The sequence below is a fragment of the Pomacea canaliculata genome, linkage group LG10 (genome assembly GCF_003073045.1).
Source record: "Pomacea canaliculata isolate SZHN2017 linkage group LG10, ASM307304v1, whole genome shotgun sequence".
NCBI lineage: Eukaryota > Metazoa > Mollusca > Gastropoda > Architaenioglossa > Ampullariidae > Pomacea > Pomacea canaliculata.
Genome location: NC_037599.1, coordinates 25,052,543 through 25,080,492, shown reverse-complemented (window position 1 = coordinate 25,080,492; position 27,950 = coordinate 25,052,543). Strand labels below are relative to the sequence as shown.

The 27,950-nt window shown below is 37.4% G+C and overlaps 2 protein-coding genes across 3 annotated transcripts; one reads left to right on the top strand and one right to left on the bottom strand.

The window, feature by feature from the left end:
• Window positions 1-1,187: 1,187 nt before the first annotated feature.
• LOC112573888 (elongation of very long chain fatty acids protein 2-like) lies at window positions 1,188-12,501 on the top strand. 2 transcript variants are annotated; one of them, XM_025254556.1, is made up of 8 exons: window positions 1,221-1,317; window positions 1,893-1,982; window positions 3,136-3,228; window positions 4,499-4,689; window positions 4,879-4,965; window positions 5,209-5,380; window positions 5,939-6,063; window positions 6,406-12,501. In XM_025254556.1, the coding sequence occupies exons 4-8, from the start codon at window positions 4,600-4,602 to the stop codon at window positions 6,676-6,678; spliced, it is 747 nt and encodes a 248-aa protein (XP_025110341.1). In that variant the 5' UTR covers window positions 1,221-1,317; window positions 1,893-1,982; window positions 3,136-3,228; window positions 4,499-4,599; the 3' UTR covers window positions 6,679-12,501. The 2 variants fall into 2 exon arrangements, with proteins under 2 accessions (XP_025110340.1, XP_025110341.1); XM_025254555.1 differs by lacking the exon at window positions 1,893-1,982 and having other exon boundaries at window positions 1,188-1,317.
• LOC112573887 (regulator of MON1-CCZ1 complex-like) lies at window positions 12,405-27,938 on the bottom strand. Its single transcript, XM_025254554.1, has 22 exons — window positions 27,790-27,938; window positions 27,185-27,332; window positions 25,929-26,005; window positions 24,919-25,003; window positions 24,368-24,430; window positions 23,513-23,596; window positions 22,292-22,363; window positions 21,623-21,691; window positions 21,134-21,237; window positions 20,764-20,847; window positions 20,326-20,431; window positions 20,047-20,158; window positions 19,744-19,794; window positions 19,391-19,444; window positions 18,911-18,969; window positions 18,431-18,604; window positions 17,988-18,092; window positions 17,388-17,465; window positions 16,543-16,716; window positions 16,312-16,382; window positions 16,018-16,172; window positions 12,405-14,362 (listed from the first exon to the last, which is right to left on the bottom strand). Exons 2-22 carry the CDS (start codon window positions 27,293-27,295, stop codon window positions 14,277-14,279), a joined length of 1,974 nt encoding a protein of 657 aa, XP_025110339.1. The 5' UTR covers window positions 27,296-27,332; window positions 27,790-27,938; the 3' UTR covers window positions 12,405-14,276.
• Between the last annotated feature and the right edge of the window lie 12 nt (window positions 27,939-27,950).

Below are 27,950 nucleotides of genomic sequence, written 5' to 3'. Positions count from 1 at the left end.
CTGAACAGCGAACTGAACGCGCTGTTAAATAGTAAATCAATTAATTCTCATAACAGTAAACATGACTGCTTGTTTACATATGTGTATGTTCTGAATGATAGTTTTTCCAGCAGATAAAATGCTGCACAACTTTTCTCTAGTTATCAGTGAGAACAGCTCATCATCCTGACGCGATGTACCACGCAATATCGTGCTAATACAATATTGAACAGTACATCATCGTGTGTTTGTTAAGTGCAGCCGAAATCAACATTTGTCTGGCTGTCATTTATCGTACGTAACGGGGTGAGCTCTCTCACACCACACACACACACAGACGTGCGATGAGCGTCTGTAGCAGCATCCACGTGTGTGTGGCGGATGACGAGATGATTGATAGTAAGAGGGTACACCTCCCCCTTCTCCATACGGTCACCTTGACTGTAGTAGTTTCGTTTAGGGCATCACCACCAGTACACTGGCAAGCGGTCGAGATATTGAACCTTACACTCAGTAACACCGTGCATTCAGTTCAATATTAACGTATGAGCATCAGATTAGGCACATAAAATGATCTTTTATAGGCAAAAATGTATATGTATGTGCGATGTGCCATCGACGCATTTGTACGCTTTTGTATTACCCACCCAAAATTCCCACGCGACCACCATGCAGTCGTCATATAATGATCGAAGAATATAATTTCACATGAGAACATATGTAATTATAGATATACATGATCGAATTAAATATGGGCCATACACGAGGCACACTCACTACAGAGAGAGAGAGATATTAAAGTGACCACACACTTGGACTACTTTTTTTTTGTATTTCTTTTCCTGTTGATGAGTTCATATTCCTATATTTCTCTAACGTAATTATTAATAAATATATAATGATAAAAAAACAAAAACATTAGAATATGAAGACGATATGCATGCACGCAAGAATGAAAATTACTTTTTACAGAATTCCTGCGTTTCATAAATTGAGGAAACATTGACACATTTGTCGGCTAGCTTTACAATTACACAGACTCTGTCACCTGTCTCGTAGTACCTATACATGGTCACCTGTCTCGTAGTACCTACATGCAAATAAGCTGTGACATCTGACCCTTAGTGACCTCATACGGTACATGAGGCGGTCGCGCCATCAAACCCCGCGTTGTGATTGGTCCATCACGTGACCTTCACCTTGCGCGCACATTGTCTGCGCATCTGCGTGGAGTCAGTCGGCGTCGAGTAGTTGCCGGGGCGGCCAAGTATTTCACGCTTTCCGCAAGGTCGAAGAGGAAACAAACCCCAAATTCTCACATTGCAAGTTGTACAAACAGTAAGTGAATTCAAACACTGAAAACACAAAATGTATCGTGTCCTTCCATCTGTCTGAAAATGCTGCCTATTTTTTTTAAATGGAAACAGAAGTGAATAATAGAAGATGGTAGACGGCGATGATTGTTGTGAGGCTAGCGCGCATAATGAAAATCACCTTTGCCCTTTAATAAATGAAGAATATTGTGTGAATTGACGTTTCTTTAAGATTTTAGTCATGTAGAAATTATTGTTTTAGAGTGTGTGAGTCCGAAGTCGTGCAGCCTCCCTTGATCGTTTTAGTGGGATTGCCCACTCGATCGTTGCAGACGACATAGCTTGGAAATCTTCTATTTGGGAAAAAAGCAAAGTGTTAGGAGACCGGCTGCGTTACAATAATTTTCCAATCTCGCCGGTTTCTTCCTTGTATTGTTAAGAAATCTGAGTTGTTGTGTACACTTTGTTATAAAAGAAGAGCAGTTCTTTAGGAACATTGATTAGGACTGAGACTGGATAAGGATTTTTACAATTGTCACGCTCCTAATCGTCTCTCCACGTGATTTTTTAACTCTGCTAATTATGCTTTCTTCTGTGCAGAAACAATTAAAACGTTTGAATAAGCGAGAATAGTTTTAGTACACACGATTATCATAATAGGACGGCTAGTACAAGTTGACACGCCCTCATGTGAGTGAGCAAACGTGTGGCGGGAAGGGTTGGTGTGAGAGCGGTGTGTTCCCAACAGTCATTACTCATACTCCGCGCAGATGTAGGGTGTGTCGGGGGAAATAAAAAACTTTACGCACTTTAGTTTATTTGCACTCCCAGTTTAGTGCACGTTTCTGTCTGCTTTAGCATTAAATGTCAACACATTCTGTTTATTTTCAGCGGAGCCGATTATCAAGTTTATTTAAATATCGAGAAAAAAGTAATTGGATTTAAAAAAATCAGTTTATTTCGTTGGGGCAGGGCACCGAATTATGATACAGTAATGGAAAGGTTAGAAGAATTAAATTGGTTTATTAAGTGAGTCAATGGCTGTCAAAAGATTGCCTGTGGACTCAGTTCAGTATACCGCGAAACAATGAGATGACAGGAGATGGGAGTCACCGCGCTCTCACAAAAAATATCCAGCCCCAAGATAAGTGAGATATCTAACATCAATTAACAATGTCACAGGACTACCTTTACTAGTGTTACATATAACTTAATGCTAGAATAGAAACTGGCAGCATCATACAACATTCCTAGCATGTGATCCACAAGGTCACAGAAATACCTTTTTATACTTGTTTTCCATATATAGCTTAGTGCTTGAATATAAACTGGCAACATTACAACATTACTAATGTTACATATTGCTTAATGCTGGAAATGGGCAACATTATCAGTGTTTATAGCTTTGGGCTGGAATAGAAACTAGATGCACTATACAACATTCCTAGCATGTGATGCACATGCTTCTTATTACAGTGTGGGTAGAACCACATACCAGCCTCTTGACAGAAAGTGACAAACACATCATTGCATTACTAGAATAAACAACATTGTGATGGTAGTAACAGAAGGTTAAGATGGCCTTTTACTTTGCACGGAGACAGTGATCAATTGCCAGAAGAACCTACAGTTAGGGTTAAAATTACAAGAGCACACGCACAAGTATCTTGATTCCAATACCTCTTTTAAACTTTGCAGTCTGCAGTTTTAATAATGTTGTTTACAAAAACTTTTTAAACTCTGCTGTCTGCAGAAGGAATTTTCCAGTTGTGTTAGGTAATATTTGTGTAATGCTTATCATGCTTTAGTACCTTATTCTAAAGAGGTGTTATTGCATTGACAGTTGCAGACATACTTGGAAGGAAATCCTGGGATTACCATGGCCAGTTTGCTTAAAGATCTGATTCGACAATATGAAGAAGCAAACCAAACGCTGGTCAGCAAGTGTATAGTCATTACTTGTTTATATGTAGCATGTGTCTGGGAATTAAAAAGTTTTAAAGGGTATGATCTAATCTTGTGAGTCTGAGAAGACTAATGAAAAGCAGAAGTATGTGCCTGTATCTATGCCTACGTGATATGAATGGAAAGTAGGTTGTTGAGCAGAATCAAGCGAGTGCTTGATCCACAAGCTTGTAAATGTGATACTAGCATCTCTTATATGTGAGGCATTAACAAAAAAAATATTTATGAATGGGAATTGGGAATAACTTGGGAATCACAAATACTTATAAATGACAAAATATGAAGACCCTTGCAAGCTGGGCTTTTTTTAAACTTAAGTCCTGATAGCTCATTTCATGACTTCAAAAAACCACAATAGTAAATTTGTCGCTAAAATTTCTCTTTTAAGAATAATTTATTAATAATATTTAAAGAATAATAAAACCCTTTAAAACTGATTTTGCTTTGTTTTTTTAATTCTATCCTATGCAAACAAAGATGTGCATAGTTGGGGAAAGAAATTATCCCATCATGTAACCATAGTTGTTGTCATATATACCTTATTGTAATTGATAACACAATTTCAAGAAGCAAGCAGATTATTGCTTTCAGGTGATTTTCAGAAAAATATCTGCTAATGTCATTTTTTTTCCATCAAAATAACATCTTTTTCTACAAAGTTTAGATTACTTGAAGATTAGCATCTCATCTTGGCTGACATTACAGCTTGTTTCTTCTATTTCATCTTTTTTTTCCCAATAGAAAATAGATTTAAAGGGAGTACTCTATAGAAAATTAATCTATATTTTCAGTTAAGCAGTTCCTTTCCTTGTATGATCAACTGAACTTCAGCTAAACAATTAAAAAAAACCCCAAAAATTTAGATCATGTGATCAGTGTAGTGTGACACCTTCATAATTGATTTAAACTACTTTGTTCAGATAGAAAAAGAAATTCTCAACAAGTAACTGCAAATTGATATGCAGAACATATCATATTTGGCAGACAAAAAGTTTTATTTTGATTACAAATACCGATCCAAAAGTCAGTGCCATACTAGCAAAGACACTATCTAAAATTGATATCTTCTAATGAGAGTAGTTTACAATATGGTAAAGACACTAGTTCCATCATCTAAAATTGAAACGTAAACTTTACCTGCTGCAGATTTAGTGGTTCTGTTAAAGTTATTCTCAGGTTTGAAACTTGGAGGTTGTAAGTTGTTCCCAAGGCAGATCATTTAATCTTCCATTCTGTGGCAGATCCACGCACCAAGAACTGGTTCCTGGTTGAAGATTCACCATGGCCTGTATGGATTCTTACTGCGCTGTACCTAGTCATTGTTATTGTGGGGCCACATCTTATGCGTAATCGTCCAGCCTTTGATCTGAAATGGTTCATGGTGATTTACAACCTGGGATTGGTGGCTTTATCTTTGTATATGTTCCTCGAGGCAAGTTTATTATGATTTGCTCTGGTCCATTTATCAGGGTTTTTTAAAGTGTAGCTGTTGTGTTTAAAGATAAAAGTTTGTAAATATTGTACAGATTCTGCATTTTTCACTCTATGTAAAAGGGTGTCATGATATTGCAGGTGTAGTTTTCATGTAAAAGATTAAATTTTAATAATTTGATGCCAACAGGTTCTACTGAGTGTCTGGGATGCAGAGTATGACTTACTTTGTTCTGTCTACAACAAGAACAGCTGGACCAACCCAAAAGAATTAAGAGTGAGTAGCATTCTTAAGCTGTGAAATTATTCTTGATGGGTGAATGTGTTGACCCTGAGTGTTTAGAAGCAGGACATAATTTTTTCCGAGTGTGTGAGCTTGTATTTCTGTTGGCCTCATTCTATCAACAGAAAATCAACTTAATCTTTGAATTTTGTTTTAAAGTAGCAGGACCTATTAGGCTTTACAACTTATTTTGTGCAGATGGCAAATGTGGTTTTACTTACAACTCGTGTTTTGCAGGTGGCAAATGTACTGTGGTGGTACTTTTTCTCTAAAGCAATTGAGTTCATGGATACAGTGCTCATGGTCCTTCGCAAGAAGAATGAGCAGATAACCTTCCTCCATGTGTTTCACCATGCTAGCATGCTCAACATTTGGTGGTGGACTCTTATGTTCATTCCTGGCGGAATGTGTACGTATTTTCTTGTCATTTTCAGAGTAAATCATGGTATCAGCCAGTCGTGAGAAGGCGTGCAGAATTTGTTATTTGTAACAGTATCACTTTTATTTTATTTTGTCACTGAACACAATGCTATAGGATCTTCCAAACGAGTCTGTACTGTTTTCCTTTAAAATGATGGTGGTGTTGTGGCCTTATGCTCCCCAAGGAGTACCAAGGAATAAGCTAAACTAACTCCTTCAAAATGATAGTGCTGATCAGCAGTTTAGTCATATCAAAAGGTTACCGCACACAGACTCCTACCATTACATTTGGACTTAGATTATAACAAGTGATGGGAAAAAAGTGAATAGTTTAGCATATAAAAATGTGCAGATATTTCTGTTGGTGTTTTTAGCAGGTAGTGGCTAACAGTATAATTCATCGGATTGAGCCATTTGGTTATCTAAAGGTTCCCATGTGCCAACCTGTAGTTTCACCTAAACCTTACTTTCTCACCTAGAAACTGGCTGTAACTGTGTCTTCTGTTGTCTGTTTTATAGTAGCTTTTCACTGTAATTTATATTTCAGCTTGGTTTGGTAGCTGCATGAACTGCTTGGTGCATGTGGTGATGTATTCATATTATGGCCTCTCAGCGTTGCCATCCCTCAAGGGAAAGCTGTGGTGGAAACGTTACATCACCCGCTTCCAGCTGGTATGTAATCACATGATTTGAGTAATGCTTCCAATAACTGCAGCACAACAAGTTTGAGAACAATATTTGTAAGAACACAAAATTAATACATAATGTAGGCAAGAACATTGCACCCTTTGAGACCACTGTTTGCCAAGAATCATATTCCTTTCTTTAACAGTGCATCTGAAATCATATCAAAGTGTTTGCCATTTGTTGATCTCAAATAATAATATTAGAATTCATCTTTATTTTTGTAATATTTTGTGTAATGTTACTGCGTAAGCTTTACTGATGCTTATGTATTTTGGACACAGAATAACTGAACTCTAAAGATTAGCACCATAATGCCTGTCGTTGCAGCTGCAGTTTTGCGTGACCTTCACCCACACAGTCAATTCTATACGCATTGGATGCGAATTTCCACGTTGGGGGCAGAATCTTCTCTCTAGCTACATGGTGTTCATGCTTTTTCTCTTTGGCAACTTCTACATCAATGCATACATTAAACGTCGCTCTCACAGACTGAAGAATGGTGGTGCCAAAGCCAAGGATATATGCTCTTCATCATCTGTAGCCAATGGTAATGCAAAGACCTCACAAGCCAGCAACTTGCACCGCACAAAGGTTGAGTGAGGAGTGAGTGGCAGTTTTTTGAATGTATCTTTTGAAATGTTGTGACACAGGCACGTGCTTGTGTGAGACCATGAGAATTTCAGTGTTTAACAGTTATTGACTGTACTTTAACATTACTGCCTTACAATTTTTAAAAATTATTTCAAAGCACGGCCATGTTAGAGGAGCAGTAATACAAGATGGCTTTTGTTTCAGTGAAGCAACATTTTAGCTGAGGGTGCACGTCAGCTATGTCTTTTATAGATCAGCCATAGAGCCAAGAGCTAGCAAGATGTAGTAGCCTACCTCAGACTGAGATTAGTGTTTTACTGACAGGTGGAAAAACAGACATGCAGCTTGTTCTGTCTCCTCAGTTTTCCACTCTCTTTCCATTAGCACCACTGAGATCATTTTATGATAAGCCTTATAAGAATGCACATTTTTAGCAAGTGCAGTAGCAAATATTTATGGCAGTATTCCTAAGAGGTGCTTCATTACAATACATTTTGCTATTAACATCAAGAACTAAGCTTGAGGTTTTTATGCTGCAATGAAGAATATAAAATACTACCACCAATGTCTCATAGAAGGTCTACTATTTTTTGTATTTGTTTTGTTTGCTTTGGTTTTTTTTTTTTTTTTTGGTTTCAGGTTGTAGTTGGTTCACAAATACATTAATATTATCCTCAAAAGATCAGCTGTATGTTTAATCTAGATTAACTTTAAAAAATTTGAAGTAGGTTTGATGTTTTTAATCACCAGAGCAGTAGTTATATTTTATTTGCTGGATTCATTGTGTGCGGTAAACAACAAGATTGGTTTCATACCAGACGGTGCAGTTAAAGAAATCCATCATCATTTTCTACCACTGAAGGTGGGCTCAAAGTGCAGTGCATAACACCTGCACATATATGAAAGTGCATAAGCACACACAACAAGCAGGCATCAAATGCATCTTGTGGTCATTAATGCCCACATTCACACTTAAATGAGTAAACACAAGGTGGAGGAGATCTAAGGACCCAGAGTAAACCCTCAACAGTCAACCTTATGAACAGGCATCGTATCCATAGAGAGGAGGATCAAAGCAAAATTAAGAAATTTTTGCAAAAAGGGCTAAAAATTGAAGGGACAAAAAAAAAATTTGAAACCCTTTATAGGAACAAGTTAAAAAGAAAACGCATTCTAGATTGTTTCATAAATATAACACATAACCAAAACAAGCCTGTTAACACTGCTTTACCTTGCATAGAAGAAAAAAAAATACTTTGATCCATGCATGTATCCATTTTTTTTACTTCTGTTTTCCTGACATTAGAGATGTACACTAATCAACGACATTCACATATGTTTTCATAATGACTTCCAAAAACAACATTTTCTACAGAACACATCTAGTTTTATCGTAGGCAGATAATCCATATAAAACAAAACCATTGCATAAAAGACATTTTTATAAAGGCTGCAATAAAACTAAAATAATTCACATCTACATTGAAACCAGTGTTTTGAGAACTGCAGACTTAACAGGCATGGAAATAGCCCATCCCCTGACAGGGCGGCTAGAAGGGGTAAACAACTATTTTTGACAACCACTTTGTCTACCCAAAACATTCACCCTCCTCAAAGAGGGTGAATGGGAGAAATGTGGGTGCCACAGTTAAAAGCTCCACCTACACTTTGTCTTCCTCCAAACCTTCCAAGAAGTGCAGTTTACTTCCAGGGTTTTCCCTTACATAAAATGCAAAGAGTTTTCAGACCCTCAGTTAAAATCAATGGAGACTTTAAACTTCTTTCTACCCCTCCCCTAACTCCTTTGGTAAAAACCTTTACATCTTTTTCAAAAAAAGCTCACAATATGTACACTTGTTAACATCATGGACTTTATCCCTGATTTCATCTTTTCATACAGGTCATGGATATTTGATAACGAGTAGTGAAAAATCAGCTTCATCTCACTTTTATTACAGTCTTACATAGACTTCCAACCATAACTCTGTTTTCAGACCTCCAGTGGGACCTTTTTTTATGTTTTCAGACAGGCAAATGTTCTTGATGGATTGAATTACTGTTACATAATTAACATGCATTTCTGTGCGATGAAGAACACTGGTGTAGGGCAGTATTTTGTTGCTTTAAACATAACTATAATAACCAGGAAACCATGTTTTCTTTACAGTTTCAGGCAAGTTTTTATCACATTTAGAAATCATAGTACAAATTATGTCCATTTTGTCCAAGAGAGCAACAGAAATAGGTTTGAAATCAGTTTCAAAGTAATTGCAGCCTGGTTTATAAATCTTTTGAAGTTTTTTTTTAAATGACATTTTATTTGATACACATTTAATGAAGATATTGAAAGCACTGTGGGAGTATATATGTGTACATGTATGCATACCTGTATTTTGTATAATTTATTCAATTTGATGTCTAGTCATCACAAAAAATTTCTAGTTGGAGTGCCCCTCTAGTATTTAAGAGAAAGTATGAGGTCATTTAGGTGTTGTCGATCTTCTACTCAGCATAAAATTCAAAGACACAGTAGGAAAGTTTTTAAGAGGAGCGTATGTTAGTTTTCTGAGAGGCCATGTTTGTTTTGTTTTTTTAAGAACACAGATGTTTGTGAGAAGTTTGTTGCTTTTTGCAATATATGCAAGCAGAAGTTACAATATTTTGAGGTGTTTGTGTATCATTTTCCATTTTTTTGTGTGTTGCCTCAGTATTAAAAGGTACAATTCTCAATATTACTTGCTGAGTAACATTTTAATGGACCCTCGTTTTCGCTATTAAACATTGCTTCTAGTCTGTGGATATTTGACCAACATTGAAATATTTATGCCAGCTGATATAGTAATTATAGTTAAAAAGCCTAAAAAGTTACAATAGCTGGTACAGGTCATTGAAGAAGCTGTTTTGATGAGTATCATAGATACAAGTAAAATTTTCAGGAACTTGTGAGACCTGGTTGATACATTTTCTGACAAGGCATATGATTATTATGTGTTTCAATTGTAACTTGTGTAATTGTTGTGAATGTCAGGCACGTTTGTCCAGTTATTGAATAGATGTATAGGTTTACCAAAATTTTCCTTGCAATTTTGCACAAAGATCAAAGTATGAGAATATGTGGATAAGAATTACATTTAATGCCTCGTTCCAGAAAATCTGTTATTCTCTTATATTTTGATTTATAATTATTTCCTTATCACCAGATGATATCAAACATAGTATTTCACTTTAAAATTTCATTTATCTTGGCCTTCACCAAAGTGTCACTAGCAGGCAGCCAGATCACAAATTTTCTCCCTTTTATGGGAACAAAGGCTTGGTACCAATATCTTTAGATCTTTTTAATTTTCGGTCTTTGCTTGTCCTGTTACTAAATATTATATTTTGTTTTTAGGTACATTCTCTTATGATCATGTATGGAGACAGAGGACCAGATTTCTTATTTTATCTTTGATACAATTGTGTGTACCAATGACAATGGAACTATGTTATGTGAACATGCACATGCCTTTTAGTTTCACCTTTTGCAAGTATAAATTGTGTACTTTTTTTTCATAGTTATATCAGCTGTAATTACTGAAGGTTATGAACACTTAAATTAGTGACATTATCCAACCATTAACACCTGGTGTGGTTTCAAAGTTTACTTTTTTTCCCTGACCATCCTAAAGTTAAAGATCACATCTGAGTTAGGTTGGAGAGCATTGTGATCAATCCAAATAATACTACTACCTTGGATTCAACAGAATCACTTACCATTAGGTCACTCTTGAAATGATAGTAAATGGCGCTTCTACTATCATGTGAGTCACCTTTGTCACACTAAAATGTCTACCTCTAACCCAGTGGTCAGTCATCAGTTGTGTACAAGATGTCTATTCACGATCCACAATTGATCTGTGTGTATACGATTTTATCTCTCTCACCTTGCTATCACAGAACACCTTCACTTTGTAGATATATTTTCTCCTACTTGTCTCTGCATCTGAACCAGCCTCACAAGAACAGAGATTGAAATATATTGCTTCCAGTTGATGCTCTGTTGCTAGAGCGGAGATTGAAATATTGTTTCCACCTGTTTTGCCATCTTGACCATTTACATCATCTTAATAGGTGTTGATCACATTTCATCCACCTTTTGTTTGCCACATCACGTTTACAGTTCCAGAACATGCTTACATTTCTCTTACTGCTCTGTGTACTTCTTGACCAGCACTTATGGTACTGCATTAACTCTTCTGTTCCTACCACCAGAATAGCAAAAGTACATCTGACAGCACATAATAAATCGTGCTCCTGCATGGTTACTACCATTGCCTGCTTCTCAGCTACATTCCATCATGGCTTTTTTTTTTAAAAAGGGGCTAGTCCCACTTAACAGTGTTTTGTATTTTTTTTTTTTTTTTGTAAGCTATTAATATACCCAAGGCCTAATAAAATTTGATAAACATCTTTACATGTAGCAGGAAAACTATTTAACTGATGAGGGTCTCATGAAGTACTGTGCCCAGCTTTACAGAATCTAACTGCAGCCTGTCTTGCATGCTGTACCTGAAGACTGGCTTAAGTAACTGACAGGCAGTGCTTATTTGATAAATGTCTTATGAAGTACTGTGCCCAGCTGTAGCTGAAGACTGGCACAAGTAACAGTGACAGGCAGTGCTTGCGAGCTCACCTTTGCTTCACATCTTGTTGCTCTGGGATGATGCTTTTTATGACCTACAAATTCTGAAAGCCTATCCATCCATCAGATTAGCAGTAAAAACTGTGCCTCAAAAGTGCAAATAACTCAACATTTTACATGCAGTGTTCAAAACTTCGCTGTTTTTCTGTCAGCCTGTTTTGCATTGAGTGTTAAAGGGACATTGCGAATGACACTTTTTAAAGGTTGGGATGACTACTGTGTCTCGGTATTTTGAGATAGCTGCTATCCTGTGTATAAGTGACCCTCACTCTTGGGACGGTTGGTAAAATCTTGTCGCATCAAAGGTCACATTAAACTTTGCCATCTGTATTTGCATTCCTCTTGTTAATAGTTTTTATACTAGATATATTGAATAGTTCCGTTAATTGCTATTGTATAAAATGTTAACAAAAATCCTTAAAACCCATGCATTTGCACAAATAACAAATGCTGTTAACATTATTGTTCCATGATCTCACCACATCCTTAGATCTAGTCATTATGAGCCTAATGTACAATGTGCTAGGTTAGATTACAATGTTTGGTATGTTGAGTGTGATATACTGTAACACCAAATGAAGTTCACAATTTCAAGTTCAAAAAGATAATAGGCAAAGACCGTGGATGGATTGCAGCAGTATTTTATCCCCATTTATAAGATTTTACAAATTGTCTATTGGTCTTTGTAAATATATGAAGAGAGATGAAATTTTATGCAACCACCATAGGCACAAATTTTATTTTTTGAGAATTCTCCATCATCAAAATAGTCTTTTTTTCAAGATCACTGCTCTCAAACAGTTGAAGGAGGGTTGGATAGGAACTATTCTTATCAGCTGCTGCGATTTGATTGAACCATAAAGAATTGACAACAGAATTGTATAGATTCAATCCCTTCATGAAAATGTGTTCATATGGTTATACATTTTAGTTGATGTAGTCTTGTGGTTGAGATGGAGGTTAGTGTGCACTTGCATGTGTGTGTAATCTGACCTGTGTGTTTTGGCATCCCAAAGTTAGCTTCACAGGAAGGTGACAAAGCTAAAACTTTTGGTTGCTCAAGGTCATCACATTTTATTTTCCTGTTCACAAAACACTAGCCTGCATGTAGTGTGGGTAAAGTCTGCAATAAAAATTGTTCACTGGTGGCATTTGGTCTCTTGTTGCATGTTTGTAGAATAAAGGAATGTTTTAGATCAGAATACAAATGATATCTGTTTCTGTACATGCCACAACAGATCTCACTCCCCAGTCTAAGGGGTTAGTGGTGCTGGTGTTTCAATACGACAAAATGAGACACTCCCATAAAGACTATTTTGACACATCATTTTATCTAAATTTTGCTGCCAGTTTATAAAACAAATCACATGCTTTCACAAAACAAGCGTGACAGCATTCTTAGTCCCCCGGCATTAATTCAAGCTCTCGTGTCTAATCCTGCTGCTGTTAAAATGGTGTCTGTGACATCACCAGGAAATAAAAATGAGTGCAAGAGATAACAGCAACCTTGTTAAAGGTCTTATGGAGTGCAGTTTGTGGTCTTAATGATATAAGTAGAGCTCTGTACAAGAAACTCTTTCCCCGCTCCCCGTGTGAGTGAACACCACTATTCATTTTCCTGATACTAAGATCACCATGCACAGTTGGTCGGCAACTTCACAGTGATGCACACATTTAAAAATCTTGTGAATTTGTTCTAATATGGATGATCCAGCCAATAATTTTTGGCTGCTCCTTGCAAAAGCAATATATCCTGTTTTGTAAAATGGACGGAACTGACTTGTACAGTTCCTTGTTCCCCATGGAATCCCTAACTGCTGTACATCTAAAACAATTCTTGTCTTGGTGCACATCTACAGAGCTTCACCCTTCTGCCTGTCCTTCACCTTTCCAGAGATGTAGTGCCCTCAACTGTGGATTGTACACCTGTTCATTATTTTTCCACACCAGATTTTTCTGGTTTTGCCCACAAGCCTGGATGTGCACACTGCTGGGCAGGAAAACAGGTCAAGAGCACAACTGTATTCATAGGGAGTAAAAGGTGACCAATACTGCCAGTCTTTTTTTGTTCTGTTTGGCCAATTTGGGCAGATGCTGTGTCATCTAAAAGATGTACATACAAGAACCAGATCATGAATCTTTTCACAAAGTTTGGATTCTGATCACATTGTACAAAAGTTCTTCAAATTTCAGTTATCTGAATATGTTGTTATTTATGTAGGTGCAATGTAAGCATTTAGCTGTGTATTCCATTGTGTTGCATATCTGTATTAAACAAAAAGATATGCATGAGCAAGGGGATTGCAAAATGAATGGAATTTCATATTATCTTAAACAAATCTTCAGGATTCTGAATCTTCATTGCAAGGAATATAAACAATGCCAACGAAAAGAAAAAAAATCCCTAATATTCTGATTCAGCTAAATGCATTCTGTGAAGTTCTTAGGTTTGACAAAATTTTAAAAAAAGCAAAAATCACATTTTGTGTCAATAATATATTGATATATACATAATTTATTTTACAGAAATTTGTACAGAAATACATTTGCAGAAATTTTTGAGGTTGTGTCTTTGGTTGGTGGCATTTTACACTGTCAGCAATTGACACTGTGCTATTGCAACTTGCAAGTTAGTCCTATCCTGTAAACAGATGCCACATTCAGAGACAAATGACTAGTTTCTGAAGTGAGAGTTGAACCCACGATGCACAATCCTCATGGTCTTAATAACAAGATCTTTACAGCTGCGCCTCATGACCACCGGAGGCTCATGAAATACAACCCACCAGCTTATGCTTCAAAGGTAAACGCCCTGTCTTCATTGCCCAGTGAATATTCCTTGCCTTCTTTATGCATAATGACCACAATAATCAGACAGGGTCTTTCAAGTGCTAGTCACCACCTAAGGCTGAAGGTAAATGCTAGTTTATAATATATTGCTCTGTACTGGCATCAGTGCCTCTGGTCCAAACCGAGCCTCAAATTTCTTGACATACTGCTCACAGTGCTCTCCTGAAACCCATACAATCATCATCATCATCATGAATACAATTATCATCATCAGCAGCAGCGATGCATTCACATCATGAAAGTGCAAGCATTTTGTGACTGTCATCACAGTTTCTGTAAAAGCAAAATTTGACATGTTACAAGCTTTTCTAAAGAAGTGCTGTTTTACAGTAGGAAGGTACAGGGGTTAGAAAAAAAAATTCTTAAGCTCTGTGACCAGAGTATACATATAGTAAGCACAGGGGGTGGGAAAAATCTCTGTAGTGGCAAGCTTTCATGGGTCAATTGTCTTCCTGTGAGACATACATCACCATAGCCTTTGAATCATGTCTGCTGTAACCTCACCTAATTAAGGTAAGGCCTTTTTGTATTATTATCTAGAGATGAAGAGGTGCGTTTTCAGTGCACGTTTAAAGGATTCAATAGTGGGTAGGTGGCGGATATGGAAAGGGAGAGAGTTCCATTGTTTCGCTGCAGAATAACTGAACATCCTGTGTTCATATGTTGTTCTGGTGAGGGGAAGAATAAGACGATCGACATCAGGGTATTCAACAGCATTATCCTATAGCCCTTTATTGGGTTGGATGTCAATTCTTTCCCACTGAAGAGCCAAAATAAGAATCTCTGGTGCTTCTATTTTTCTCCACTGGGGCATCATTAAAGGATTTGTACCACTCGCATTCAGAATGGAGCAGAAGGGACTTGAACTAGACCGCATAACTCAAGCACACAGCTGACTAGTACAGATGCTGGCCTTCAAGTATCCCTAACACATTTCATGTCGACAGCTTGCAGCATCTGATGGACTATAACAGCTACTTCTCTTTTCTTCTTTAGGTGCTAAGATTGTGTTGTACCCTGTCACACAAATGCATGAGCCAGTGTGTGTATGACACGTGGCTTATATATAATTATTTAAAGACTAATTAGAATCGTGTGTGAGCATTTCTATTAACTTGAGGGACATACCTGCTCATTTGCACCTTGTAAAATATTTTATTATTATTTAATAACGGAAAATATAAGACCATTAGCTTTCAGTCAGTCAATTATTAGTCTCTTGACTGGTACCAATTGTTGAGAGGAGAACATGGACAAACATGGCAGCTGACAAAATGTGCCACTCTGGGCTGTTTTGGGTGATGGTGAGCAGGTCCTGCATAAAAAATGTAGCAGGATGTGATAGTTAAGATCTACACAACTGTGCTCCTACCTGGTCTGAAGCCTGCTCTTCTGCTATCAGTTGAGCTGATGCGATTCTGGATTACTTTGAGCATGACTTTGCTTGGGCGACTGAGAAGGCTTATTATGTGCGCTGTTTATTGCAGTTTTTTTATTTATTTTTTCGTTAAGGCTATGACTAGTGACTACGTCCATTCTTTATGATCTCAGAGAGCAGTGAGGGCCTTTGTTGTTTCATCCCCAACCTGCTTGAGCAGCTCAGCTGGAATTTTGTCAGTGTCAAGGGTGTCTACACCATAGTCCACCAATGTGCTGTAAATTTACCTCAAATGTTGGCCTTGAGGAGGCAATCATTCTGCTGTTGTTAAAAGATTGTAAACATCGGGAGTGAATGTAGTTTATTGACCCTTGCTTGTGACATTTAGACAAAGAGAATAAGTTGATCACTTAAATGCAAAAGTTGAATGCAGACATACCTGGTTGAAACTGAGGACTTCCCCTCAGTCGCTGATTGCGTAGCTCGAAGAACTTGAAAACAGTGAAGAAAAGCAACTCATCCTCAGTGTTTTGTGCTGCCTCTAAGAACTTGCGAGACGACACCATGTCTGTTATCCCAACACTTCGGACAAATCTGAAGCAGTAAAACAAAAACTAAATGCCATGTTTAAAGCAGCTTTACATTGACTTTACACTGCACACAAACAACAATTTAGACAGTTAGAGAGCCACACATTTAAACTTAGAGTTATGATTGAGCTTAAACACAATACCTGAGGGCTGCCAGTAGCTGATGTTTAGAGAGAAGAACCTCAATTATTTCCTCATTGGCTGTTTGCAGCCTCTGTAACATGATGAGCAAGTGCCACACATTAATTTGGCAGACAGCTGGCTTTGTTTTTGGACTGGAAGAAGTGGTTGCTGTCTGTATCTTAAACATTTCTAAATGATGTGAAGAATGGTACAGATACTGTACAGTATATTGGTAGGTTGGTTATGGTTACCTTGAGCATGTCTAAAGCCAGTTGGTAGGCTGGAGGGTACACGCTTTCAAGTGACAGCATGAGACATGCCAGAGGTTTGGAGTCTCCCAGCACATGATACTGCAGGAACTGGTGCAGCTGATAAAAACAGTTGTTTTGTACCAGGATGTTGATCACCAGTTCATACAGAAAGTGCTGTCCAAAGGAAAAAAGCAACAACAAAGATTACAGATGCAATTTGCAATACAGCAACACACGCAATAACATAAAATAAAATTTTGAGAGTAAATTCTCTTTGAGACAAACCAGATGACACGACCACAAGAGATAAAGGGTTACACTAGCTCTTTAACCATAAAAAGTGGTCTCCATGACAGTGAGCTAGCATATGCCTGGGTGCAGAGTGCTCTACTAGTCAGGTGAACAACTACCCTCCAACAGCTATAAAGGCAAGGTCAATACAACAGTTTGTTTCAGTCAACATGCCACCCACGTGGAGAGGTCAGGAGGACCTTGATGTCATGTCATCTGCTCATCTGACTGGTAGAGCACTATGCACATCAGGTGCATGTCAGGCAGACAACTTTTCATGTTTAAATAGCTAGTCTAACATTTTATCTCTTAACATCATGTCAGCTAAAGAAGAAACACAACTGTGAAGAAACTTTTCTCCCTCCTTCCCCTCAAAAAATCAACCTTGCAACTGCCATATTGGAAAATCACTCTTGGAGACTAAGGTGAGGATCTCCATATGTTTGAAAAACAGATGTAATGCTTGTGCTAGAACTCGCATTTTAAACAACATGCACACAGATTTTAAAAGTATTAGTAGCTACACCAATCTGCAACTGAAATTTTCCTCTTACTTGCACAGGTATCAGAAACTGGTTGAGAGATCTGATGTATTCAATCAGAACTGCCACCATGAACTTGTAGGGAATTTCCTAACAACAAGAGAAACTATTCCTTGATGATATAATGTCAAGTTATACAGTGGAACCTCAATTATTCGGGGTAATGACTGGCGCCTGTCATTCAGATAATCAAAAATAACGGATAATTGCAAAATAATTCTAAAAATTTGTAAATGGATAACCAAATACACGGTTGGTTGTCTCTCCCCCTCCCCACTTTCTCACACAGTCATCCTCACAGATATGATGTCAAGATATTTTTGGACGTCTCTTCCTCAGTCCTCAATCTCTGTCTCTCTCTCACATACACAGTCATCCTGCACAGTACTGATTCCCTTACTGTGCACCTTACTTAAAACACATACTAACAATTTTGCCTTTCTCATATTACAGGTTTGGCAATATTTTTTCATATTTTCTAGTTGCACTATATCTAGTAGTTATGATATATACTTGAGGGTATTTAATCATAGCTTTGACGACATAATGTCATATTGCTGATCATACTACTAGCACAGTAATTATATTCACTGTGACATGTCTTACATTTACCTTGTGTTCCTCAAACACTGAGAAAACATGAGTGAACATGTCTGACTGGTCAACAGTCACCTTCTTGCGTGGTCCAACTGTCAGTGCAGGTGTTGCCTCCACTGGCTGTAACACAGACATCCGACTACAAAATGTGTAACAAAAGAACCCAATACCACAGATACAAAACACCAAACACACAGGTACTTGTATGTGTATGTGTATGTGTATGTGTATGTGTATGTGTATGTGTATGTGTGTGCTTTCGCAAGCATGTGCATCTGTGCGTCATATGATGATGATAATAAAGATGCTAAAGAGGAGTAGAAAAGAGCACTATTATGTAGTGCAGTGACACTTTACAGCAGTCGTGATGCTAACAACAGCATTGGCACATAAAGTGGTAATGTGATATTCAAGTAACAGACAATTGTGACATTAAATGATCAAGTGCTCCAACTTACAATCATGTGCACTTCTATCTCGAGGTAGGTCTTGTACACCTGGTTCAACATGTCATACACCTGAGAAATGACATTTAGGGTGGACTGTTGTCCAGGAGTCAACATCTGTCGACAGACTGACAGTAGTACAGACTTTCCATCACTGCGATTCAAGAAAAACTGAATCAGCTTCACCTGTAAAAGACAACAAAGTTTTAATAAAGTAGGGCTTTGATATGGCATAAACAAAAGTGATGATTAGAAAAAAATGGATCCACTTTACCTGGAAGAAAAGACAATAAAATTTTAACACAGGAGGGCTACCAGGCCATTTAAAAATGGGATGGGGTAGAGGGGAGAAAAGTAGCTATTTTTTCAGAAAAATTATGCAATGGAGTTTAAAAGCTTGAACAATCTCTGACTCCACTGCTTGCCTGTGGACTTAAGCACCTGACCGTGACAGGTTATACTTGTTATGGTGTAGGACTGATATAGTCTTACTTTGTCTGGCATCATGGTCACTATAGGAACCAGGTTGAGCCTGAGTGTCCACAAACAGCCTGGAAAATAAAAGAAAATTGTACACCACCACTGCAAGCAACCAATGCCAGACTTACACAAGCCCCACAACTTGCTGTTAACAACTTACACAAAGTGACATAACACACGCAAGTTATGTCATTTTAAATCATGTAAGTTTACAATAGTGTCTCAAAATAACCTTCAAATCTCCATTTTTGTAACCAGAACACAGACCAAATGCAAAAGTTATGCATTCCCAGCAAAAACTATATACACTCCAACACAGCCTTGAGACTGTCAAAAAACTAGGAGTTTTAGATCCTTCAAATGTTGTTCAACCTGATCCTCTCTAAAGCCTTGCAGTTTTTCCCAGTCTTTACAGCTAGTGATACTGCAATAATTCTTGGGATTAAAAACTGCTTCCTTTTGTTTTGGGTGACACAAAGACACAAGACCAACCTAGTTTGGCATCAATGACCACATCTGGCTGAAACACAACCCAGTTGGCTGAATCTGGCTCTTGTCAAGGATTCACAAGGCATTCTTAACTGGTTGATGCAAATATTTATTAAGTTTATCTTTGGTTTGAGAGCTCATGCAATCTTGCAAAGCACTAGGTTCATATGGCAAAACATAATATGCAGATCTTACATATAGTTAATTCAGTAAGTTCCTGAAATGGCAAAACAAGCTGATGCCTTTAATATTATATAAATTTGTAACACTTTGAAATAAAGATTCACAATTTACAGCTAAACCCATCATGCCAATGCTTTTAATATCACAGAAGTCACACTGTGAAATAAGGATACACAATTCACAGCTGAACTCCATCTTGTCACTGCTTGCCTGAAGGTTGATAGCTGTCAAACAAAATTATTCTATTTATAATCCATACAGGTATAAAAATCAAGCGGTAAATTTGTCAAAAATCTTCACGTAAATACACGGCAACAATACAGATATCAATGCCAAGCTGCAATCTCTATTTCCAGAGGAACCTCTGCAGACTTTCAGTGAAAGGATACCTCCACATTTTCAATAAGAGGACAGCAACACAGAGAAGGGACAGCTACACTTTCAAGAAGGCAGTGATCAGAAACAAGTCTACATACACGGCAACATCAGCTTAAAGGGCTTTATAGGTAGAGGAGACAGCACTGGTTGGTGAAACCGCACGTAACCATCCGACTTCCCATCTAGCTTGATGTCAAAAATCACTGATGTCTGAAATAAAAAAGTTTAATTAAACTAAGTAATTAAACAGAATGATTAAAATAAGTAATGTTAATGTCCCACTTACATGCATGTGAAAACATCTGGAGTAAAGAAAACAAATTGCATCTCAGTTATATTCAAATATGACACAAGCAAACAAAAAGTCACATTCTGACCTTTGAAGCCTGATGGTGAACCATAATGAGATTGTCAATGACATTGATGGCGAATCGACCACTCATATCTAACGTAAGAATGTCTGTCTTACGTGCAGGACCTTCCCTACAACAGAAAATGCAGTGTCAGGGTTATCACTAATCTTAAACGTCCTTGAATGAGAGACAGATTGGTATACATATACACATCAGAATGACAGACAGACTGTCATATGACAGACTGGTTTACATATCTACAAAGCAATATTCATGTGCACAAATACACATATGCACTAATATGCATGTACAATGCCCCAGTGCACACATACACAATCTACTTCTCTCTCTCTCAAGCACACACACCCATACACAATGTACAGGCATACATGTGCACTCTCTCTCTTGCTCAAGTACACTCACAGACATATCCTATTTATAGAAAATGGTAGATGCACTCACTTTTGTATCTGATACAAGACAATTTCTGCCCCAGCAGTAGCGTTTGACGGATGTTTCAACACAACCACATACAAGCACTCATAACTGCAAAAACATAAGGATAAAGAAAATTTAATGACCTTAAGCAAGCTTTTCACCTAAAAGAGGTTTTGACAAAATGTTCTAATTCACAGATCGGAAAAATGATCATTTTCACAAAAAACAAAAGACTGTCTACAATCATGAAAAAAAATTCCTTTATTATTTCTTGTGATATTACAAATTTACAATTTCTCAACTCTGCATTCAGGGACAGAAATTATAATTTTTAAAAAGATAAAAATTCTGTGGTGATTGATACCTATTATTTTGAAGATAAGACAAAACTTACATGGTGGCTAATATGACATCACGTTCATACAACATGGGTTTGTGGGGTTTGGGGACAGACGGTAGGTCCACTTCAAACTTTGGCAGTCGGGTCATCATTCCCATCTACGTCAGACAAAAAAGACATCAAATGCATAAATGCAAATATGAAACACTTTTCTCAGCACAGACACAAGACAAATTACAATCTAAAAGCAAGTGACACTGGTGAGTAAGAGTGCATTTTGTGTGTATATGTATGTCTGCATGTATGTGCAAGTTACATGTGAGCACATTAAAGTTTATATAAAAGATCACCAAAGCAGGAGTAAAAATTCTTTCATATTATTATTTCATATTCAAGCACAAATTGGGGCTTTCCTTAGACTTGTTATTCAGCTATGCTCCTTATAAAATGAAATGCAATACTGCATTTGGCATGATGGTAACTTTTGCATCATAAACTAAATAAGATGGAGTATGTTTGTCACAACAGCAATCTTCTCTATACCTTGAAGTGAATGAGATGCAGAGTGTTTGCCATGTTACCACTGGCCAAGAGCAGCATACCAGCATGTGACTGGAAAAAGTGGTCACACAGACATCATCACTCTCATCATCAATGTAAACCTCATCATCACTATCATCATTCTCAGTACTATCCTCCCCATCATTAAAGCCCTCAAACCTAACATCACTCTTGTCCTCCAAAGTTTATCAAAGGATAACAGTTTTATTTAAACAGTCAAGTCAGCATTTGTGAGAAATGGCACCTTGACATGTTTCACATTTATCAGGGTTGGGTGGGAGCAGACAAAATCACTACCAACAAAATAAATTTCAAATAACAATCCCCAATTTTACTTCATAAGGAAAGATGTTTATTTTTTCCTTACTAGGCATACAAGGCCACAAAACAAGCAACAGAATATAGATGCACAAAGATATCACTTCTTTTATCCTGCAAGAGTGACTTCCTTTAAAGATGCCACCCCTTCCTACCACACTCTCATAGCATAACAGGGAAGTTATTGAAATTCTTCACATTCTACTATTTCTTTTACAATTACAATTGAAACCACCAGTAATATTAATGGACCAAGAATTGAAAAAGAAAGACAAAAACAAAACAAAATTATGACGTGTAATTCAGAATTTTAAAATATCATTTGATACTTGCCAGCCAGAAAAGCCACCTGACATCAAGACTGACGGACTTCATAGCTCTCAATGACCGTTTCTCAGCTGTAACCTAAATAGTATGAGACAAATAACAGATTAAAATTTGTACACAACAAAACAGGCTTCTACATTCATGTGTCATTCATTTGCACAGCCCCATTCAAAAGTTGCACGGCTGAAACAACAAAAGACAGCCGCAGTCTGTTTGTCCTGCATGCAGGCACACAAAATCGGCTGCCCAATGGGAGCCGGACAATCTCCTTCGACAAAACATGCCATCTTATTTACATCTTATTTTCAACTGCTTAACAGGTCTTCATAGCTGAGACTTTTTCTTTTTTTAAAAAAAAATTCAGTGGAAATATCCAGAATAATAGTCTTCTCTTCTTATTATTAATTTTCACCCCCCCAGTGGAGCATAGGGCTGCAACTACACCACACAGTCAGATCTGGCTCTGGGCGTCCCTTTCCAGTTGGGACCATGTCATGCCAGCTGCCTCTGACTCTCTGTGGACTGATCTCCTCCATGTCTGTCTGGGTCTCCTAACCCTGCGCCTCCTCTATGGGTGCCAGTCCAGAGTTTGTCTTGTTAAATTGTAGGCCAGCTTTCACATGGTATGACCAATCAAGCCTCACTTCCACTTCTTGATGTCTTGGATGGAAGGTTTTGGTTGGTTCTCTCCCACAGGTCTGTATTGGAGATTTTCTCGGGCCATCTGATGTTGAGGATGTGGGGCAGACATCTGTTGATGAATGTCTTATTCTTGTTGGTGATGGTGTTTACCACACGCCATGTCTCAGATCCATACAGAGGGATTGACTTTACGTTTGCATTGAAAATGCAGATCTTGGTATGTAGAGGTAAAGCCTTGGAGTTCAGATATGGTGCAGGATGTCGAATACAAGCCTGGCTTTATTTATTCAGCTTTTTACATCTTCATTTGTACCCCCATCTTTGCTGACTATGCTGCCAAGGTAGGTCAAATGTTCAGACTCTGTAATATATTCCCTATGTAGTTGAAGTGGGGCTTCTTGTTTGTTGTTGACCCCCATTACTTTCATCTTCTTGATATTGTCAGGCCAGTCATCCCGCAATAATATGAGGTACCATTATTTGAAACAAAAAATGTAAACTTAAGAATGCATCCAATAAAATGGAGTAATACTCATGAGGAAAATTTTTTCTAACTTTAGGATTAAAAAAAAATGTCTGCATTACCTGATACTGTTCAATTCCTTTGGCAGTGATATATACAATCTCACTGGCCCCGGTCCACACAAATCCAATCATGTCAGCTTTGGCCTGCCAATGCATCACATAAATGACAGCCATACTCAGCATGAAAACAACTACTGTCAATAAATAATTAAATGAAAAATAGCCTTCACTGATGACACAGGTTATCACCAGCATAAAATGCAAAGCTACACTTTGTACTGGACAACACATTGATTGTAGCAGTACAGCATCCTTGATGAGTCTTGACATGACAACATAGATGGAGAGAATCACCATGCAGTGACAGATGATTACTTCATACATAACAGTGGGTAACATTCTACAATGATGATTATTTCATACAAAACAGTGTAACATTCCACACTGCATCTTGTTAAAAACCATATAGCATTCAGTACACTAATCATAAAAGTTGATTATATGTTGTTGCTTAATGAACTTGGGTGTTTCCATTGTCTATGAAGGGATGTGACAGAGTTGTAATGGATTGTAGCAGTTGGGTGTTTCCCCTGTCTATGGCAGGTAATACAACAGTTTTCTTTAGCCCCCTACTCCATGGAATCCTGGGTTTTGATTGATTTTTTTTTTTTGCTATCTATCCCATGTACTCTCTGTAATTACATCATCATCATCATCATCATCAATCATCAATCATCATCAATCAATCATCATCAATCAATCATCAATCATCATTTCAAGAGTCTTTTTCACACTGTATCTTTGTTCCAAAAGAAAAATTTCCAAAATTTTTGTTGTAATAGACAATAAAGTGTTCTATTCCTCTTGAAAAATGATCATGTGCATGCAAGAAATAAAATTTCTTCACATATGTACCTTACATGCGTGAGAATATTCAGTCTGTTCAGAAGTCATATCCTCCCTGAAATTGACATAATCCTGTCAGAAAAAATCAAATATTAGTCAGTAATCCTGTCACAACAAATAAAAAATCAATCAGTAATCTTGTCAGAAAAAGTCAATATCATTGTAGGTAATCTGGTCACAAGCAAACATCACCATCAGTCATCCTGTCATAAACAATCACTCAGTAATCCAGTCAGAACAAATCAAATATCACTCGGTAGTCCTGTCACAACAAGTCAAATATCACTGTCATTCACAAGCATTACACAGTGTACTTCCTTCACTGTAACAAAATGCATACAAACACGTGTTTATGCACCCAAAGGTTCATCCACACACATGCACATAAAGGCACATACAGACATAAATGCACACACATGCACTTGCATGCACAATGAATGTACTCTTGCTCACACACATATCTGTACATATACTCTTTTGCTCAATGAGTCACATGTCACTTACACAAACCCGTACACTTTTTAACTCAGTGAATCCCACATGTCAAGCAATTTACTTGCCACAGTTCGCAGTGTCCTTTGCAAGGCAAGAATCCTTTTGTCTGGTGAAAACTTTATTGAGATAATGTCTCCCTTGCCATCCGTTCTGTGCAAAGTGAAAAACATCAACCAAAACATGATCATAAACTAATAAAACATACTTTTCACAAGAAACAATAAAAATACAATTCCTGTATTCAGACTGCTGAAGATGTGGATATCAGTAATATGCAAACAATAAAAAAATTTATAATGCCAAGTAAATATCACAGGATTTAAAAAGAAGCACAATATCTACACCACATTCTATGGTAAATACAAGTTTGGGACACTGGTGAAAACTACACCATAACCTACAACAGCTCACTGCTTTATACATTTGACACATAGGTGCATAGTATTTATGAGGGAGGCAAAGTAGTCATGTGGTTAGTATGCTCTACTAAGGGGCTGAAAGTTTTCAATTTAAGGTTCGGCTAAGCCCATGATTGGATTACTTCATCCTCTGCCTACCATTGCATGACTACCTGAGCCTGTAACTGAAAAAGACCCATTTCCCCTTCACAAATAGCTACCCAATTTATCAGGGAAGCGAAAGGTGGCAGATGAGAACTGGATTTTTATCCTCCACATGCAATACCATAGACAAGGTGAACCATTTACGGTACAATCCTTCCTATGACTAGGCCATCCTTTATCTTTTGGTATCTACAGCTAAAATACCAGGTAACCAACATGCCACCATCTCTTAACCAGAACAGAGCAGACGAACACCTTCCTCTCAACCATTCTCAGAAAATGTGTGTTTGCTTTAGCAGCATAAGTAAAGGCAACTAAATCCATGTAAAGGTTAGCAATGTCAAGGGATATAAACAGCGCATGTTTCACAAGGGAGTAGAAGGTAGAAGTTTTTATATATATGAGAGAGAGTGGGGAGAAAAAATGAGTTGTTTTAATAATATATTGTTTTGTTTTATTGAAGGCTGTGAAACAAGATGTATAGTTACTTGAGAGGAGGCAAGTCAGATTACCTAAATGTGGCCACTGACTTTTCCTCTGGTCCTTTCACAACTATTCCCATTGAACCATCATGATGGACTGCAAACACCTGATGAATAAACAATAAATATTCTCACCTACTACTCTTTTTGCTCTGACATTCATTTTGTTGCAAAAATGTGTGCATGCATTTTGCTATTATTTCTGCATCCTTTCAAAAATCATAACATACCTGGCTATATCTTATTAAATACATGTACTAACAAACAGTTAATGGGTGATTCAATAGCATAAAATGTTTGCTGGGTACTGGGTTCTAATACCACCTTGGGTAATAATGATACTTAGTACTTATAATGTGTTTTATCTGACCATTGAAGGCACTCAAATTCACAAGCACTTTATAGATTCAAACATGCAAAAATAGACAATGATATTGAATGCATATTATCCTCTCTCTTGCATGGATTCATCCATCAACACATCAGATAGCAAGCAACTCACTACACCATGAAGACACCAATACTGTGGATTATTTGATGATCAGAAAAACCAAAATTGTTGTTCAGCAACATGTCACTGTTTTCATACTCTAAGATGCTTATGACCATATGTCTACAAAGTGGACAGTTCATTATTTCTTCTGCATGAATAGATTAACCAATACTCGGGGAGCCTTCATTATAAATCAGATAGCTGAGTCTACCATCACCATGGAGAAAGAAGAAATACCACATCACATTCAAATGCAAAACCATATGGCTGGTGCATTTAAGGTTCATCTGCTGGCAACTTTCACATGAGGAAACCTGTCTGTTAAGGAAAAGTTTATGTGAAAGCAAAAAGCCAAAGAAGAACAAAAGCCAATGGCAAGGAAAAAAGCCAAGGACAATGATAAAGATCCCAGCAAGAATCTTGGGCAGACAACAGGCAGGAAAATCACAACACAATGCAGAAAACCACAAAATCAACAGACAACTGGCCCACTTAAGAGATAGAACATAATTCTTATATCCTTTCTCTGTGGATGTGATATTGTTGACAGAACTGTTAGAGATTTTTTAGTGTTCTCCAATTTTTTTTCTCCTACTATATCTCTTACCCACATAGAACAAAACCCCCTCTAGGTGGAAGCACATTCCTATCAAATTAACCAACAGTCTAATGGTAAACAGATATCTGAAGGCTTATTCACTCCAATGTTAGTATACATTTAAGCATAACATCTAGGCTTGTATAAGATGACTGGGATCAGTTTTCTAATAAAGATCATAACAACTTAAAGTACCTGTTTATTGGCATCATCAAAGAAGACATTGTTGGTCTTGCTAACTGGCTGAAAACGAATTGGACTTCTGCACAGTTCTGCATAGAACTGGCCATCTTCCCCAGAAGCCATGGCAATGGTATGCAGAGTTCACTAACTTTTTAGAAGCCTGAAAATATGTTAGCTTTTATCTATAAAATATTATTCATAATTATGAAAAGATATTATGATAAATTTGAGAACCATACAAACACAAGTCTTAATTCTATGCATGGATGTATGCGTCAGAAATAGGGTCAACTACCTTCCACAATCACTGGAAGCATTCAATCACGAACGATTCAATTACTACCAGTGAAGCAACATAAAAATGATGTGATGGCCGAATGATTTTTCGCTTTTCGAGTTCATCTTCTGATGAAGTTTCGTTTAAAAAACGTTGTTAAGATAAATATATTTTAGAAAGTCAGCATTACAATGTCAATGTGTAAAAATGTTAGCCTCTAAACCTGTCATGTCGTACAGACTGGATTCAGCGATTCATAACAATGCAACAGAAGATATCCTGAAACGATTGGAATGAAGTTGACACAAGCCATTAAATCTCATGGAAGATGTCTACTTACCCGCACGGAATAAAAGCTTTCTACGTTAGTTCTTCTGTCATGCTAGTTACCCAGAAGGAATGATCTAAGTGTTGTCAACACAACGCTACTTGTAGCTGCACTGTTGTCCACACGCCCCAGTGCTGACCAGGGGACGGAACTCTGCTGTAGTCGGGACAACT